Source organism: Falco punctatus (genome assembly GCF_963210335.1).
Source record: "Falco punctatus genome assembly, chromosome: Z".
Taxonomy (NCBI): domain Eukaryota; kingdom Metazoa; phylum Chordata; class Aves; order Falconiformes; family Falconidae; genus Falco; species Falco punctatus.
The window spans coordinates 82,701,227-82,717,122 of record NC_137586.1 but is presented as its reverse complement, the minus strand read 5'-3'; the positions used below and the strand labels follow the sequence as shown (position 1 = coordinate 82,717,122).

Here is a 15,896-nt window from a genome sequence, read left to right as displayed (position 1 = left end):
TGGATGCACAGAACCTTGACCTCATGTATCATTGGGAAGACAGCAGTTTTCTACCCGACACTCACATCCCACGCTGCTGAGCTGGCTCCTATCAGGTATTTGCTGAATTCACCAGCTGCGTTGTGACATATGTTATGTGACTCATATAAAGCACACATGTAAGTTATGAAGGCTCTCCTGCTGCTACCATGACCCTACTCAGCTGGTGTCTCTTGAAAAAGCCAATGCACTGTGACCACTTGAAAAACCTTCAAAGTTTTATTTTGTTTTTCACTTTATTTGAGCTAGATATCAGAGCTGGTTCTCTTTTTCTTAAACATCCATTTATTCCACAGTATGTTTACCCAGATTTAAAGACCTGGGGTTTTTTTTTTTTTTTTTAGTTTCTTTGATATTACTAGCAAAGACCTTGACCTTTTGGTCAGATTCTAGTTTCCGTTTCTCCTGTAGGTTTAACACACAGAATTAAGTGGAATTAGTAGGGATTCAAATCAGGAAGGTAAAACTACGTCCTCTCTGGGGGTCTAAAAGCAGGAGCAAATGTGTATTACCAGATGATAATAATAGTAATAATAATAATAGTAACAATAGTAAAATTAGTAATAATAATAATAATCATCATCATCATCATCATTATAATCTCTTTAACGTAGTAACTACTGTATTTCAAATATGAAATACTGACATGATTCATATGCAATTAAAAAACAGAAAATAGAGTTAATCTTTGAGAAAAAGCCAACCCTTCTGCTTCTCAGTGCACAAATGGAAATTGCACTGCCTTGTCCATAGAATGGACTACCTAAGTTCAAATCAACCAACCAATTTTCCTGGGAGTAGGAGGGAGCAATTGGCAGTACAAATGAGAGTCATCTGTTGCTTTAGAGAAGGACTTTGCTTATTATTAAATTCTGAAGTATCACTCCAGGATCACAAGGGCTTTCATCAGGAACATTTCATCCAAGGAATGTGAAGGAGGTTCCTGACACAAAAAACATGGGTTGTCAAAACTGTTTTTCAGTGCTGGTCCAATCCATCAAAACCAGTTGTATTTTCTCTGAGTATTATCATTGATTTATGAAACAACAGATGTGTCTGCTTTTGTGTTTGTGCATGCGTGCATGTGGTAATAGGATTTTACACTCGCCTTCCTTCTCCACTGCCCCAAAGAGAGGGTGAAGACAGTTGTTAAAAGGTGACAGGAGAAAGTGAGAAGAACCATGAGAAACAGAAGAGACGAACATGATGCACGTGGGTAGCAGAACAGTGTCTTAGTGCTGTGTCACAGAGAGCAACAGCAGACCCCCGCCATTCCCAGCTACAATGGCGCCCTGCTGCAATGACAAGAGGACAACGACTGTTTATTTTGATAGGCAACCCAGAGTGCAAAGGGCAGAATCATCAAACTGGTACAAAGCTTTGTGTCTGTAGGTAGTCATCCCTCACAGAAGTGTATTTATAATAATGCTTAAGATTCCCTGGGACGTCTCCTCTTCATTGCACTGTATCTTCTTTAAATTTGCTTTGCAATGTCGCTGCGAAAGGATTCAATCTCCTTTGCCATTTTTACAACCTGTTAAAAGTTAGAGAGAGCTGACGTAGACATACAGCTATGCTCAATGGAGAATCTTAGGTGCAAATGTTTCAGGTGCTTCAGATATCATCACGTGTGATAAATGATATCTGATAAATCTGTATGTTTAAACCTAGCTAGGTATAAGTTTGCAGTTACTTCTTATTTGGTCTAGCTCAAAGAAACAGGAGCAGTGAAATAATGAGGATAAGTGTGGATTAGTGTCTGAAAACTGAAACAATTCACACAAAGGTTTTTCTCTGTTGACTCTTCTGAGGGCACAATATATTACTTTTCAGTTTGTATCCTGTACGATGCCCCTCATATACGTCTTCTTTCAAGAAAGCTGAACCCCCCAAGGAAATATTAAATACCCAGTGCAGCAGAGGCAAAACCACAAATGGATCTGCATGCAAAGGTCTACATATGTCTTGTCTTGGGCCAGGATTAATATAGTATTGGCAAAAGCAGCACATTCAATTATTTGAGGGCAAAGGTGATTTTTTTTTTTATTAATACCATAATATTTTTATTTTCTGAAAATCAAGAGATTTAAAAAAAATTTCTTCCTATTAATGAACATAGTATTCCTTCCTAGATTAGTTGGTGTTAAAAATGAACAAGGGGAGGGGGATTTAGCACTAAATGCAGATATTACAAAGTCCCCTTGTGTGTGCGTTTGTGTGAATGGTACCTAAGGTACTGTTAGAATAGAGAGAGAGTTACCAGGCAACACTCCAAAAAGAGGAAAATTACATGCTCAGGAGATGCTATGAGTCTCACAAGGATGGTTAAGATCTGGGGACCAGCATCCGTTTGCAAGAACTAACAAACTCAGAACACCAAGAATTTGCTGAATTGGTACACAGCCACCAACATACATGAGCACCAACAACGTATGACAGGGACACGTGCAAGAAGGCAGAGGCTGCTATATGCAGATATTTGAGCGTGTGAGTGAACTGCACAAGTAAGTGACTCTGTTGTGCTGTCCTGGTTTCGACTGGGACGGAATTAATTTTCTTCCTAGTAGTTGATACAGTGCTGTGCTTTGGATTTAGTATGAGATTAATGTTGATAACACACTGATTTTTTGTTGTTGTTGCTGAGCAATGCTTACACTAAGTTGAGGACTTTTCAGCTTCTCATGCCCTGCCAGTGAGAAGGCTGGAGAGGCGCAAGGAGCTGGGAGGGGACACAGCCAGGGCAGCTGAGCCCTAGCCAAAGGGATATTCCGTACCACAAAACGTCCTGCTCAGCATATGAACTTTGGGGAGCTGGCCCGGGGTGCGTGAATCGCTGCCCGAGGACTGGCTGGGCATTGGTCAGCAGGTGGTGAGCAACTGTACTGTGCATCATTTGTTTCCTTATTGAGTTTTATTTATCTTTTTTTGTTATCTCCCTTTTCATTAGTATTATTAATTTATTAAATATAATAACAATAACAATAATAACAATAAATTTTTAATAATTTATTTCAATTATTGAGCTGTTTTTATCTCAACTCCCGGGTTTTACCTTTTTCCGATTGTCCTTCCATTCCCACAAGGGGAAGGGAGTAAGTGAGCAGTCGCATGGTAGTTTGCTGCCGGCTGGGGTTATACCACAATATGTGTGAACAGTTATCAGTTTTTAAAAACAACACCTTGATGCTACTATTAATAACAGCTTAATGAATAAAGGCATGGTAGTAAACACTATCTCCGCCCACATCAATACGCTATGAAAGAATGGGAATTTACAACACAGAGATGCACAAAACACAAGTAAAGCAGGAACACAAGGCCATGAAAATTAATGCCTAATTTATTGATGGCCAACTCCACAAGCACTGATAGCATTGATCGTGGTTTCAATAAGGTCTGACCATAGGTCCTGGTAAGTGAAGCTATTTATGAGCCTAGAGCAGATGATACTGAACATTTTGCTGAAGTTTGTCCTAAAAAAACGTTAGTTTTTATCATGATCTGGTGCTGCAAGACAGCCTTCCTCTGTTCAGTAGTGACTCTTCTCTAGCACCAGGACATGTTAGAGAAGCCAGACCTCTCAAAGTGTTTTTCTGCCTAAGACAGACCACCTGGAATTAGAGTGAATTAGTCTGTCATTATGTATAATTACACTCTTCTTTCGGTAAGATTGAAATTGTTCTGCTGAGGCTTGGCTGCCTGCAGTTCTAAGAAATGATGACCTTGAAATTGTTAGGAGACCACTGAAATGAATTAATTTCAGTAGCTTTCACAGTTCTTTGAGCAAAACAATTCCTGGTCATTCTGGCAAGGACTTACTCTAAATTGTGGTTCCAGAAATGGAAGACATAAAAAAAAAAATAAAAATCTAATAGCCTAAAGCAGCTAGACAGAATTTGCTATTTACTCTCAAACCTATCTATATTGGAAAAAAGCTACAGTGAGATTAATGCATTAACTTTTCATTTCTGAATCTGGTTTTGATGCCACTAGAGGACTGAGAATTATTTAACTCCTGCTTTTGATATATCATTCGTGAACTGGATGACTATTTTTTGTGCAGTAAGCAGGCAGCCACATAAAAATCATTCTTAAATGAATTCAGTGGAGCACTCCTACCGGTAAAAGGTTGATCTGTTGAAAAAGATAAAAAATTTACACGCTTTACTGAATTTGTAAGGGAACATGGCTCTTGCAGAGAGTGGCTGGAGGTCAGCATTTACATTTATGAGCTATAACTTCTGCTACTACCTTAAGAGGGTTTATAGTGGCTCCACTTGTTCATTTACTTCGTAGCTACTAGATGCAATACCTGCTTCTGCTAGAAATCCACAAAACAAGTCTAAACTTAAATCTTGACTAAAGCAGCGCAGCAAAATATATCTTACTGCACTTAGAGTGGTCCTTGATGGCAGCTGAAGCATCCTTGTGCCTCTAAGGATCTCACACAGCACATCGGCATGGTCACCCAGCAGCCAAGAGAAATTGCCCAAATCAGCTGTGATGCTTGCTTCTGCCATGACTCTGCTGTACAGCACTGCACAAACAACTTCAGCTCTCAGAAACCATTTTCAGCGCTTAGTTCAGGCTGTGCTGAGTGTAACTGTGACACTCTGTCTCATGGTCTGCTTAGGCTGTGAGGTTATGGGTCCTGATAGCTGTTGTTACCTAGTAAAACTGCTATAAATGACCTTTTCTAGGTTGCATGTAATTGGAGGCCAACGTGCACAGAAAAATTTACAACGTATTATTAGGATGCTACCACTTGATATTACTGCTATTACTGCCCCACTGCAAGCAACTCCTGTCACTTATATCACTTAGGTGAGCGCTGCTGCTTAAATAATTTACATAAAAAGAGATAAGTAACAGTGGATAAATAAACTCAGGCCTGCCAATTGCCTTTCACCAGAAATAAAATGCACATGGTTTAGCGCTTGGGCACAGAAATGTGCCTATTGATGATTGACCTCGGGGGTGGGGCGTGGGGGGGTGGTGGTGGTGGTGATTGCAGGAAACCCACCTGAGAGTTCACAGCCAAGAAGTTCCATTCTCAACGTGCAGTGTCTTCTGCACACCTGAGGGTACAGCCGTATGTACTGTGACTTAATTGGAGGAGTGAAGGAGTTAGCGTACGGGGTGTTGTTGTCCACATTCCCACGGAACACCTATGATAAAATGACATATTCCTAAAAATGTGCCAGGGGGATTACTGAAGGTTCAGTTCATTTCCATATCTCTGAGATATGTGCATTGTTCTTCTGACTGTCCCTGCACATTTCTCTGCAAGCCTTCCCCAAACAGAGGTTGTTTTATCATTCCTAATGCCCAGCATACAAGCTTTTAAGCAAAACATTCTGCCATTTGTTTGCGTCGGCATGCATTTGCCTCCTGTGCTGAACCAGGACCTCTATTTTGTCACTCCTAGAAACTGAAGCCACTAATGCAACTAGATTATGTCGTCTTTTCTAATTAGTGTATTAAATAGTCCCAGTTCAATTTAGCCTGCAATTATTTATGCTGACTGACATTTATTTTTTCCCCTCTACTTCAAAACCTGATCCAACTCCCACTGAAGTGCACCGTAACCCGCCCACTGATCGCAAGGGGAGCTGAGTTAAACCTATAAGCTTTCTTCCATTCGCTCTTCACTCCAACCAGATATGCCCGTACTTTGTTTTCTTCCCTCATTATACACCTCTTCACACAGCATTTTCATTTCCTAATAAAGGAAATATGTCCAATGCTGCAGAGTGCCTCAGTTCTATCTTACCTTACACAGTAGAGGGATTTTTGCTGCTCTGTATAGAATAAGTAGTAACTATAAACTGTAAACACATACTTCCCACTGGATGATATTGTGCGTGTGGTACAGGCGTTAGCATATATGAATGGATTCTGTGCTTTTAAGGGTTAACACTAATCTGCCAATGTAATAAAACTAAACTGAAAACGGAGTAATGAGTAATTACTGGTAAACTAATTAAAATGAAAATCAGTTAAGTGCAATAAACAGGATTATTCTAGCCTTGGGACATAATATTTATACAACCATCAATTAAAGTATAAGAAATTCTTAGCAGAAGTGCAAATTTATTGTTTTTTTCTTTCAGAGAAAAATAATAACAAGGCAACCTACATCATACTATCAGGCAATTATGCTTATCGGCTAGAGATACCTCATACTTCTGCAGGCAGCTAAACCATAAGATTCATTCATATACTTAATGGTGACTTAATCTTACCGTATCTTCATTTGTGCCTTTTACTTTGTACATTGTCCACGACTTCCCATCATTACTGTATGCAATTTTGTAAGATTTTACATATTCTGGACTTCCAATCCTCTTAGCACCTTGAGTTATAACTCCAGTTACCCGCATCTTCTTCTGCAGGTTTATCTGAAATAACAGTAAAATGTTATCACTAACCATCTGAAGGACACAATTCTGATTCTAGACTCCCCTGATTCCTTTTTTTTAAATTGCTACTATTTTTATTTTTAATGGCAGAAGGGAAAAAAACGCACATAGCTGTAGCATTGAAATTACTACCTTTACACTTGCATTAATTCCTTTTAACTTCCATTCATTTCATGTACATATGCACATAAATAAAGGAAAAAAAACTGAACCAAAAGTCTGTACTATGCTTATGTCTTCATGTGTATGTGTACACACAAATACAGATATATATAATTGATGCACAAGATATTACTGGTGTATTATCAGGATATAACATTACTGGTATATAGGATTACTGCTATATATTTCCTTTCTAAAAAGGAAATGCAACAGTGCAGTAATTTAGCAAAGGCTGAACCTGCTGTTCTATAGGAAGCCAATTTACAAACCTATACAAAAGTGTCTAAACTAACTTCAGACTAAATTTCTTTCTGAAAGTAAAAATACATGGATGTTCTGTAAAGCAAACAAATAGACCTTTTCTCAACTCTCGCTGAAAATTCATATATCTGAAGATCATGACTGAAATACTAATCCCAAAACAGTCAATAGCAAAAAACCAATGGCGGTCAATGGATACGAACGTTTCTTCTGTATTTGTCTGAGTTGAGCTCAACACCCTGAAATACAATATGAAGATGCACAGACTGTTCAAAAATACTCAGACAGCGTTAATTCTGCCGCCTTTAACCATCTATGAAGGGAAAGCCAACTACATTCTCACAACATTCAGAATGTGATATTCAAATAAAACAGTGCTGGCGTTGGTCCCGGCAACGAAGTCAATCATGAAGCAATCTGTGGCACTTGCACACCTACCCTCTCACGGGCAGGAAGATGAAGTCTGCAACTTTTGCACCAAATGAAGCTTAAGAAACAGCTGTCGTACTGTACATTGTGCGAAGATGCAGGCAGATGTGTGATAGAAGGAGACAAATGGAAACACCAGAGAGTAAATAGCTGGGACAATGTAAATAATACGTTAAACTATATTAGTACTTGCATCCTCCAAGCAGATCTTACCTGTGCTCCCTAGTTCATGGAGCTGACCTGGTGCAATCCCTACTGTTTGGGACAGCCACCCCAGTACAGGAATATGGTATTATATTATATATATATTATATATGGAATATACAGGAGACAGATCAGGTATTTGCTGTCCAAATACTTGAATCCCAATATTCTTTACAGTGTGGTCTCAAGTTTTCTCTCACTTTGTAATGTGATCTAGCATCTTTTAAGGCCTCAAGATGATCAAACTTCAGTGTTTCAATATTTTACTGTATACACAATAGGAAAGTGGAGAAAGACGGAATTTTACTGCTGTTTTTTTGAGGGAGTCTAGGTATTTCTCTGCTACTTATCTGAAATAGCTGGGCTTCACGTTTTTCTTCTTCAGGCAAAAGAAATTTCAATATAGTTTTACCATAGTTCTCCCTATGAGAAATTAATGGGTATGAGAGGTTAAGACCCATTGAGAGAGGAGAAGCTGCCTGTAAAAGATGAAGATTTTTCACAGGATCTTTCTCACATATACCAGGAAAACTCTGGAGCATTTCTAATTGCAATGGGGGGGAATGGATTCACACCAGGAATTTAAACAGGTATAAACGAGAAGAGGTTCAGGCCTTTTTACAGTCTTGGTAACCCTTCTTTTCCCCCATTCCAGGTCTCCCAGAGGAGGGAAAAAAAGAAAAAAACCAAACAACATTTTAAGTTGAAAGAGGACAGCTCCAGAGACCACTGTCAGCCCTCTAACTATATTTAAAAATGTATTTAACATAGAATAGTAACCAGACAGGCATCGCTTCTATAGATTTCACTCTATATACAGAATTTCAGAATATTAATAAACAAGCAAGTAAAACAATTTTTCATATATTCACAAAATTGTTAATAGTGAAAGGATACCATCTCCAAAAACAAATCAGAAGGCATAGTGAAACAGAAACCAGCCATTGATTATTTGCCTTTTGCATGTACTTACTAGTAGTGTCTTCACATGTCATTGTTTGGGAAAAGGAAGATATAACTGTATGCTATGTTCCCGCACTGGCTCCTTTCCATGCCCTAGCGTCCATCTCTAATGCACAACAAATCAACCGCTGTACTTCAAGAAGCAAAACAATGACAATAAACCCACCCAAAAGTAATCTGTCAGAGTTTAATACCATAGTTGAAAGTAAAATCTTTTTTATATTAAAAAAACAACGTTCTACTGCATAAAGGAAAGATTTAATAATAATTTTAATAGTTAATTAATAATTAATAATAATTTCAGATAATCATAAAAATGAAACCAAAACAATTTAAATTTTAAATACTAATTTAATATACATATTGTTTAACCTGTGTTCTTTGAGTTTCGGGAGGTAAAAAGCCTGCCTTTTTTCTGCTATATACCAGTCTGCTCTATATGCTTATCCAGATAACTGCACAAATAAGCTATACAATCTTATTTACTTCTCTAACAGAGAGAATCTTGCCTTTTAGAGGCTTTCTTGATCAGTATCCGTATTCTGATGAGTCACAAACTGAGCTTTGGCTTTAAGCAATATTGAGCTTGATATAACACAGGAAATAAATACAAGATACTGTATTTTGCAATTAGGTCTACATAATCTGTCAATGTTTGCAGGAAAATCCCAGTGAAGGGGGCAGGGGGAAATGCTTTCAAATCCCCGCAGCTTGCTTGCAAGCAAAATACCCATGGGGCTAACATCATGCCTGTGGTAGCTCCTTGAAGTGCATATGGATATACCAGGAATTAATTGGCACTTTGTGTATGGGTTCTTGTATGTCTTTTAAATTTTTCAAGTCAGAGCTTTGCAAAACTCAAAATATTACAACAGTGCAATGACTATAACAAAGCAGGTGCTGAATTCTTTCTTTCTTAATGTACTTCAGTGGGAAGCAAAGTTCCCCGTGTGAAATGTGAACTAGCTCTTTTAGCACTAAAAGCATTTTCAAAGGTATTTTTCTGCAGCAGTTGTGAAGAAAAACAGCTTAGGAAGCTCTGCTTTGTGGATTCAGATCTAGGACAGAATGTTATATGTTCTAATTACATGGGTGACTGTGTTTTAAAACAAAGACATGAAAGTCAGCACGATAACCAGTTTAACTTTTTTTTTTTTAAAGATGATAGCTTATTCAGTTATAAAGACCTCCTTATCATTACGTAGATTAACTGGAAAAGATCAAGGATGATAGGAGATCAATAGTATTTTGAGGGATTTATCCCAGTAATTTACGTATTAATGCATAGTAAAGACCATGTAAGAAGAAGACACTTGCATAGAAATTTGAGGAAGCCACTAACAGGAAAAAGAAAGAGACTAATCAGTTCTACCAGCCCCACTTACATTTAAGGTTATTTTGAGAGTAACAGATTCAGACTTGACAGTCAGCCCCTGTCCATGGAGCTGTGCTCAGCCCCAGCTCAGAGAGGGCTCCTGGGTCCCAGCAGCTTCCATGGCACCTATTTCGATGGGACCCAACATAAGCCAGGGATTTGGCTGCAGTGCTCAGAAGCAGATCTGAGGATGCCTGTTGCCCTACATCCTCATGGCATGACACAAATTGTGAAACCTGGGTAAGGTGCTGCTTAACATCAGTAACGGGATCTGCCTCAAACAGATTTTGCTTTTCAATGAGGAAGTTTTCTGGGGCTAGAATAAATGTCAAACACTGAACCACCCAGGTAAAACGGCATGTAAAAGACAGCCAGTAGTCTGACATTGATTCATTTAAATATGATGCCACAAGAAATAGATTATGTCTACACAAAATATGGTGGATGGTGCAAAGTCACTGTGATGATATTGTGGAACGGTCAGCTAGAGCACAGGGATGGCAGTCAAGTTAATAGACAGCGCAGAGGGACAAGATACAACTCCTCAGAGTCGGTGCTGTGTATACTATCAAAGGCTGAATTCATGTACTGCCAGTTATTCAGTGCCTTCTATTCTATACTATGCCATGTAGCCAAAACTAAGTAAAAAGAAAATCACTTGAGGCATACTTCCCTTACTGCAGTGCATGTCCACAAGACGGGGAATAAAATCAGCTCTATCAGTTTAAAAAGTTCCCAGCAGCCCTTGAAATTTCCTTTAACCTTGTTCCTTTCAACGACCACAATCATCCTGATTCCATGATTAATCTACTTTTATCATCACAGCACGTTAGAGTCATGACCTCTTTCAACAGGAGGGGAAAAAGTAACCAGCATGCCACGTTTCCAGCTCTCAGCAGTCATTCTGTAGGAGTAATTATCTATTAAACAATTTTCACTGGTGTACTAATGTTTTTGTCTGCTACGACTTGCACAAATTCATTTTAGGATGCTTAATCATTCAGTTGTTTATATTGATGAAGATGTAGCCAATGAAGATTTTACTTGAACTTGAAAAAATCCATACCAGAAATAAGACAAATGAAAAAGAATGTTTTCCCAAGAGAAAGCGGCAATACAAGCAAGGTAATTTTACAAGTTCCTGTAGATTGTGCAATGCCTTATTTTCAAAGGCAATTCAGAAACAGTCCTGCAAGTCTGCACGGTGTGTGCAGCTTTACTTTTAGGTGTGAGTAAATGTAGGACCATAACACTGGAGGGAACTGCTTCATGCTTGTTTTTCACAAACAATCCAAAGACCAAAAATAACTTCCAGGCATGCTTAATAAACCTTAGAATTCTTGAAAAAAAAAAGACTATATTAACAGTCACAATATGTCAATGTAACAGAACAGCAGAGATTAGGGAGAGCACCAGTGGAAGAAGTTCATATTCCTCCTCAATTTGTGATCAAATATTAAGTATATTCAGTGTGCAGAAGGTATGCACTTGACAAAAATGAGAAAAGAATCAGTGGTGTTTGTCTCATTTACATTATTACATGCAGGAGAGGAAAAGAGGAATGAGAAGATGGAGTGACTTTAGGAAGACACCATATGTGATGCTCCTGGCTAGAATACATAACCAGATTCCCCTCATTTGTTACTGCACTATTAGCAATAACACCACTAACATTTCATACAGAACAGGTTTGTCTGAAGTATACCTTAAGAGCAAGCTTCCAGTAAATGCTTAGATTAAAACCTTCATGAAACATTGGGTCTCTGAGACTGTAAATGTAGCTCTACATGAGCCTTCATTCATAAACAGAAATGCAGTTTACAGAGAGCTATGGTGTTTACCTGTTTCAATTATGAGACACAATAGCATTGCTATAAATAAGTTGCTATACTTTCTAGCAGAAAGTATACATATTTTTACTAATACTCACTGCTACTGATATTAAACCAGGGTTGAATAAGGGATCAAGTTCATATTTGCATTCAACGATTTATTACAGCAACCCATCCCTGTTGATTTAATCAGGTTTTGAAGGATGAAAAATTAATTTTTCTGTCTTTTTTTTTTTTTTAAAAAAAGTCATAATTCTGCTAAAGCTTTATAGAAAGCGCACACAGAAACATTTTCTGATGAAGAACAGGGACACTTGCCAATGGAAATGTTTATAATAAAATCAGGAAAGGAGTAACATGACACGCATCTCTTAATACTGGGAAATTTAGTGACCCTGAAGGCTTCCTCCCATTTTTCCTCTTTCATCTTCAAACACGAGAAGCCTTGAACTCGACTGAACATTGCTGTTTCACCCTGATGTCACATCAAGAGCAAGGGGCTGCAGAGCAGGACTTAGCATGCGATGAGGTGCAGGAAGGTCAGAGCAGGTCAGTTACTATTATCTTCCCTGTTGCAAAGCATTGCTGGCACCTGGACATAAGGTGCTCATATATCTTGCCTGCCTGTGGCTTTTTGTTACTGCCCTAATCAGCACTGTCAGCAGAGCTTCTCCAGATTTAGTTGAGGGCATTAATGCAGTCAGCGTAGTAGCAGTGATATGTGTTTTAACTAGCATCTAGATTAGGTAATGCAGTGATTTATCCATGGTAGCACTCCAGCTGTTGCTGCCATCCTGGAAGGGGGTTTATTACATGGAGAAAAGCCAACATGTTTTATCTTATAATGGTGATAGTCTAGGAGAACTAACGCAGTCATTTGATAGAGGTCACTTTATAAATAATAATTCCAAACATGATTGTGGAATTGTACCTTGCAGTCAAACCAACTAAAAACTCACATTATTTCTGATCCCAAAACCCTTTTATTTCACTTACGTGGATGCAGATCTAGCAAAGTCTCTGCACAACTTTGCTATTAAATCCTCTGCAAACTCATCCTTCCAGCACCATTGTTTCCAGAGTGCCTCGCCAGTGTATCATACCTTGTGGTAACAACAAACATCCCACAGGTCTTCCCTGTGTTCACTCAATCTTAGCCCCAGCCAACCATCTAAAAGCAACACACCTATGCCATCTTTACTACGTCTATTCATATGCTCCAATTTAGGCATGATGAATCAGAGACACAAACTAGCCCACTAACTTAATTTGCCTTTCTGTGAAAAGATCAGCATATAGGTTATACCCTACTTGTATGAAAAATATAAATACGGGGATTGTTTGGCCCATGTAATGCTAATACAGAAGAGCATATGTTATGAATAATACCAAAAAGCAGTCACTTCATTTGGCTTTTGTTGAGAATTTTCACTTTATGCCTCAGAGAGTTTACATAATTAGACAGACTAAAAACTTGCTTAGTCTGTTTCTTCTTATTATTAAGTCATTATTTTAGTCCCAAAGGTAGTTTCTATGAATGCCATTAACTGGATGATATGAATTATTCAAATACTGGTGTGTTTAGACTGTCATCTCAAGAAAAGGCCCATAATCAATCTCATGTTGTTCAGAGGTTTGTAGCCCAGCAAAATTCCATCTCATTTGCAAAGTATTGATTAAATGGGTATTAACTACCTGAAATTTAAGGTTAGCTAAGAAACACTAAGGTCGTTTATTGCTATTATTAATTCCTTCTTATACTCTGAACTTGTGAATACTCTTCCTGTCTTTTGCATTCTAATATATCTGGAAATAACTTCCCCAAAACATCTTGAATACTTCTTAAAGCATCAGTCAAAGAATATGTAAATAAAAATGTCAGAGAAAATACCTATATGTATTTCCACTTGCAAAACAGCTTTGATCACTAGCTTGTAGAGGTTAGAAGATAGGATGTTAGTCTGAGGTCACAGAAACAAGCATGCACTTTTCTTTTAATCCTACATGAAAACCCTTTTCTTTAGGGAAAAGAAATACATTCAAAAGGTGCAATATTAGTATCACCATGAAAATATACTCAGGGAAAATTCTTCATGTGCCCAGTGCAAATATCAGAGGTACTTTATATTGGTATCCTTTCTGGTTTTAAGGCACTCTAGATGCACTCTGGTAAAAACCCTGATAACAAATAATGAGCTGCCATCAAGCCCAATAAGGACCACTGGGAAGAATTCCCATTCTGACTTCAGTGTGGGCTATGTCTATGTCCTGTGTATCTTCTCAGGCCAGGAAATGTTAAGAAGGAACTGTGCTAGAAAGTGAGACATCTGTTGCCCGGATGAAGATATTTTTGACACACCCGTTGCCCAGATGAAGATATTTTTGACACATCTGTTGCCCAGATGAAGGTATTTTCTTCATTGGTTTTGAATATTAAAGCTGACCAGGGGTTATAAACCATCCACTGAATGATGGGAGCTAAAGCAAAAACTGAAACAGCAGGACAGATACAGGAGATCAGACTTCCTGGGCACTGCAAGAACCCTGCTGGGGTTTGTGATCATTGCACATTCCCAGCTCATTTTAACACACTGGGAAACTAAAGCTACTTAGTTCCTGCACCAGAATAAACCCCGTAAGCAATAATAGTGCTAACAAATGGTGCACAACCAACCTGTGCAGAGAGTACTTCTTAACAATAGTTCACTACCTTGGCTTTCTTTTTATGCAGTTTATCTACATAAATTGTTCTGATTACTACTGTAAAGGAAGGGGAAGGGTCTACCTGAAGAGTGGTTCTGCAGGACAGATTGTCATGGGCTGTGCAACGGACAGAATTCCTTTCCTATGTAATCTTGCTACACCACCCTTGGGAGATGCTGCAGATTCCGCAATTCAAATGAGGTCTGAACGTTTTACAAGGAATCTACTGAGGAACAAGTGGCACAGTAGATCAGTGTTTGCAGACTCCTGGTGAGTAAGATTTCTCATGCTATCACACTTCAGCTACCATTCCTTAGCCAGTAATTAAATGCCATGTTCAGCTGCTAAACAACTCACAATGCGGTATTTCAATTTTCGTAACACTGGCAATAATTTATCCCCTTTCTTCCTTGGTTAAGATAATCCTAATCATCACATAACTAGTTAAAACCTTCTTTGCCAAGGAGCCTGGCAGCCACAGCTGGCTTTACGCTGACCATACCAACCTTTTGCTCTTCCCAGCTACCTGCAAATACCTTTTCTAGTTAGTGCAGAGTCTTTTTAGTTGTCAGTTGATAGAGGACGCAAAACACATTGAAGTTCCAGCTATAACTAGGACTTCTGACTGATCCGGTAATGCTGCTCATATTTAGGGCAACTGTTAGACTGGGTTCACATTGTGACAAAATTTTTGAGGGAAAGTCAAATGGGAAGATAAGCGTCTGTGAAAGCAATCCTTCACACATATCGTCACCCTGAAGAATAATCTGTCAGTTGCCATGAGACTGGTTGTGTCAGGTTAGAGGCCAAGGTTTGTAGATGGACACAAGTGGAGCAGAAATGTGGTTTGGTAAGCACACAGGGGACAGATGGCTTTGTGACTGCTGAAAGGACTATGCCACTCAAATGATTTCTCCACCCACAGAAACTATTAGAGAAAACAGAAAGTTGGCTCAAATGATTAATCCCTCCTGAACCTTAAGAAATTGTCTCAATATTGCTTGAATCACAACAAACACACTCATAATGTATATTTCATTATCTCTTGAAAATAAGAATCAATAGAAAAAAGTTGATACATAAACACAAAAAGTTACCCTTCAGTGAGACTCCAATCATTCTAATTATCTCTGCACTTTTCCTCAAAATACTTTTTCCTTCTACAAAAATTGGCAGGCAATAGATTAGGTTAAAAACATTAAATGTTGCTTAGTTTTGCAATAGACAAAGAAAAAAAACCCTCAAAATCTAAGAAGTCTCACCAAGACTTGAATGATTGTTTCTCTTTCTTAACCATTCATGGAATAAGAAGGTTGTAAGAGTGCAAGAATAAAATACACTCATCTTTTTCAGTCCACATAACTGATGTTCCACTGAAATTAGAAGATCTTTCAGATGACAAGCGCATGTCCTCATTTCCAGGGGAGGTCAAAGAGTACGAGTTTCGTTTAGCTCTTGTTTTCTGCTGCAGTATCATGGTGCTGTTATCCATGTGTCTGGAAGTGT

General features: G+C 38.5%; 1 protein-coding gene across 3 annotated transcripts in view; it reads right to left on the bottom strand.

Moving 5' to 3' along the window:
• Positions 1-15,896, bottom strand: part of EDIL3 (EGF like repeats and discoidin domains 3) — a 257,146-nt gene that overhangs the window by 53,213 nt on the left and 188,037 nt on the right. For all 3 annotated transcript variants that reach the window (XM_080372557.1, XM_080372556.1, XM_080372555.1), the window contains 2 exons: positions 6,285-6,440; positions 5,063-5,207 (listed from right to left, as the gene is read on the bottom strand). In XM_080372557.1, coding sequence (XP_080228683.1) covers positions 5,063-5,207; positions 6,285-6,440 — 301 coding nt within the window. The remainder of the gene's footprint in view (positions 1-5,062; positions 5,208-6,284; positions 6,441-15,896) is intronic.